The sequence below is a fragment of the Entamoeba histolytica genome, genomic scaffold (genome assembly GCF_000208925.1).
Source record: "Entamoeba histolytica HM-1:IMSS scf_1104750517857 genomic scaffold, whole genome shotgun sequence".
NCBI lineage: Eukaryota > Evosea > Mastigamoebida > Endamoebidae > Entamoeba > Entamoeba histolytica.
In genome coordinates this window covers 10,519-14,493 of record NW_001915149.1, presented here as the reverse complement: position 1 = coordinate 14,493, position 3,975 = coordinate 10,519, and the positions used below count along the sequence as shown (strand labels likewise).

General features: G+C 20.8%; 1 protein-coding gene across 1 annotated transcript, besides 3 other annotated features; it reads left to right on the top strand.

The window, feature by feature from the left end:
- Positions 1-358: 358 nt before the first annotated feature.
- Positions 359-865: a repeat region.
- Positions 866-1,244: 379 nt separating this feature from the next.
- EHI_102490 (uncharacterized protein) lies at positions 1,245-1,658 on the top strand (the record flags this gene model as incomplete). The annotated part of the gene is made up of 1 exon (XM_649703.2): positions 1,245-1,658. The coding sequence occupies one exon, from the start codon at positions 1,245-1,247 to the stop codon at positions 1,656-1,658; it is 414 nt and encodes a 137-aa protein (XP_654795.2).
- A 978-nt stretch (positions 1,659-2,636) lies between these two features.
- Positions 2,637-2,837: a repeat region.
- A 1,048-nt stretch (positions 2,838-3,885) lies between these two features.
- Positions 3,886-3,975: part of a repeat region that runs on past the window's edge.

The window sequence follows — 3,975 nt, the reverse complement described above, 5'->3', positions numbered from 1 at the left end:
TCTTTAAATAATACTTTTATATCTATTTTGAATATTACAATTAAAATAAATTAATTTATTGTGTTAATAGAATTATTCATTATTTTTGAATAAAACTTAAATATAAATTAAACTAAACGATGTTATAAATAATTTGTACAAATACATTTATTTACACATAACAGTGAAAGGAAAATATAAAAACATCATTTGAAAAAGACAAATAATACGAAATGGGTTATTGTTAATAAACAAAAAGTGAATTAAAATAGGATTAAAATAATTTAGAATACCTTTAAATAATAAACAAAATAAAATAAACGTCATTCAACAAAAACAAAAATAAATATAAAATAAAAAAATAATATTTTTAAAATAAAATTAATTAAGTGTTAATAGATTTTTCATATATTCTTCCTAGTTTAGCGGAGATTAATCTCTTCGCTGTTTAAAAAACAGTAATCTTTTTGTTTAACTTATCATTTATGTTTTTTGTAGGAATATGAGATCACTTCTTTCTTTTATTTTTTCTTATTAATGTCTTCTCATCCTTCTTCTGCTTATTTCTTCTTTTTAACCATTAGTTTATTTTCTGCCTTAATTTTAAACATTTTCTTTTTCCTTTTTTCTTAATTTTATGAATGAGAGAAGAGAGTATTTCATTCTCATTATATTATTATGTTTAATTTTCTTTTAGTCTTATCCACACTTTAGTACTTCCTTATATTACATCATGTAATATTCTATCATAATATCTTGCTACACCCTTTGCAACTTTACCTAATACATTTCTAATTTAAATACACTGTCATAACCAGAAAATAACCATTAAAATTGAAGTTTGAATTGTATTAAAGTTTGTGTGTGGTGTTTCAGACATGCCACCATCGTTCATAACGAAAAATAGAGAAAGAATAAAACAAAAATTTATAAAACTGACCAATCAAATACAAATTAAAAAGGTTTAATTCTCAATAATTTGATAATAAATATAATGCAACATCAACAGAATGAGACTATTTCACATATATTCGACTGTTTTGACAATGAGAATTTAAGAATACTTTTACACATGACATAGAGACATTAATTTCTAATTATCTTAACACATACATTGGAAAAATCAATGAAAGATTAGACAACTTTTCTCAATAACTTAATCAATTACAAAACAAAATGAATGACAATGAAATGTCTGTGATAATGTTATACTCAATGGATGAAATTGTTAAAAAATGAAAAACTACATGAATTTACTGGAAACAATGACTTTTGAAAAGATAAGAAAAGAGAAAGAAAAGGCAAAACAACCAAATGAAGATATTACCAAGAGACTAAAAAAACAAGGCAACAAAATTGCAACAACTACTACAAACATACTTTTTCATCATTTAATGATAGAAGATATTTTTGAAAATACTCAAACACTAAGTCATGAAGATAAAGAATTAATTAGAGGAGTAGTTGAAGAAGAAATGACAACAGAATGTTTGACTCAATATGAAAAACAAATAAGTTTCTTAAACAAATCAAGAGGTGTAGTTTTGAATGAAAGAAACACTACATCAATGAGTGATAAAGAAAGTTGTGTTATACATAAAGAAAAAAAGATTGAGGAGAATAACGAAAGGAATAAGCACAATGGAAGAAATGTTACAAATAGAAGAATGGACAAATAGAAAAGTAGGAAATATAATATTTGATTCAAATATTGATGATTGGAAAGTTGATACATCAATGTTTGGAGAAAGAATAAAGAATATATAACGGTTCTTATTGAAGATGAAGAAGGAAATAAATTTGGAGGATATGTTAATTCTAAAATTGATAAAGTTGGTGGTTTTATAAAAGATTCAAAATCATTTGTATTTTCATTAAAATCAAATGGAAGGAATGAAGAAATTTTATATTAAAGAACCAGAATATGCATTTTATTTATATAATCAATCACATGACTGGTTGTTTGATTTTGGATATTGTGATATTACTATTGGTAAAGAAAATGATAAAACAAGATCATGTTGTAGACAATTGTCATTTGAATATGAAGGAATATCAAATGCACTTTGTGGAAAATATAATTTCACACCAAAACGAATCATGGTAATTGAAATGAAATGATTCAATCTTGATTAATTGAAAATGAAATAAAAAAGAATAAAAATAAGTCAATGAAGAATATGAACATTTCAGTTTGTTCATCTGCCAATGAATGAGTAATGAATGAATATCAGAAACATTACACAAACAATAATACAAAATCAAATAATGAAAAATCAAATAATAATTGATTATGATGAAGTAATTTAATAAGAAATATAATAAATAATAATAGAAAGAATGAAATAAAATAACAAGAAAGAATAATAAGAAAAGAAAATGAAATAAATGAAGATATTAATAATAAATGAAATTATATATAATATAATGATAATGATATATTCATTCATAAAATAAGAAATAAAGAAATGATAATTCAATGAGAATAATTAAAATAACAATCAAAGAAGAAGATAAAAAGAAGAAATAAACAGAAGAAACAAGAAAAAAATTCAAATAATAAATAAAACAATGAAATTAATTATTTCAATGATTAATGATGCAATTAATATTAATTAATCAATGAATAAATGATTAATCAATTAACATTATATTAACCATTTATTTATTACTTCTTCTATTTTTGTTTCATTTATTTTATGAATTAACGTTTTTAATTCTATTCCATATTCATTTATTGCTGTACCATCTCTCTAATATGTTAATTCCAATTTCATTTTCTCTGGTACAGTAGTACATCACTGTTCTAATTATTTCATTAACATATTCATTAATCACACTTATTAATACTTCATTCAATCTTTGTTTCTATCGAATTTTACAAATGAATAAAACAAGAGAATAAATTGTATAAGATATAAAAAGTATTATAAATGAAGTATGTTGAATAAATAATAAGATGTTGTAAGAATATTAAAGTGATAATAATTATTCTAAATTATGAATTAATAATTATATATAATTGTAAGTATCATATAGTATAATAGAAATGATAAAATGAATGAGAATTAACAAGAATTATAAATATATTAAAACAATAGAAATAAAATACAAAATAACAAATAACAAATAATTATATTCTATAATATTGAATATATTCAAAATGTAAATAAATAAGAATAAATTGATTATTGAATAATGAATGAATATAATAGAAATAAAGATAATACCACACTCTTGATAAAATAAGTAGAAATAAAGAATTTAAAATCTATATATTCAATCAAATAATATTCATGCCATTTATTAAATCATTTGAACAATATGATAAATATTAAAAGTATGAAAATCAAATAGTAAAACATAATAAATAAAATATAATACAATGATGGAAATTGATTAATAAGAAAAAAGATAAATTGAAATAATTACTGATTAGAATTATAAAATGTATTTATCATAAAAACAAAATGAAACATAATAAAACAAATTCTAAATATTTAAAAATGGATAATATAAAATAAAAGATGCACTATCCAGGAATCGAACCTGGATATCCACATTGGAAGATGGATTTCTACTACTAGACTCTTTGTGCTTCCCATTATATTTTTCATTTCTTATTATTTCTTTATATTCTTATTTATTTTAATAACAAAAACATTCATAAATGCAAAATATCTTCCAAATTAATATGTTATTATTAATAATAAATTCTAATTATCCATAATCAACAAATGAAACAAAATAATAAAATATCAATCAAATAAAATGTATTAAATTATTTATTCATTATTTATTCATTATTATGTTATTTGATTTTCATATTTATTATTCTTAAAATTGTATATCTCTTTATTCATTCCTTTTCTTTATATTCTTTATTTCTTTCTTCTTTTTTTTTACAGATTTTTTTCCAATTTCGAATATTCAACAAATTTTAATACCATGGCTATTGTGTAAAACCTTAGAGTCTTGTAAAGAAAAGCAAACAAG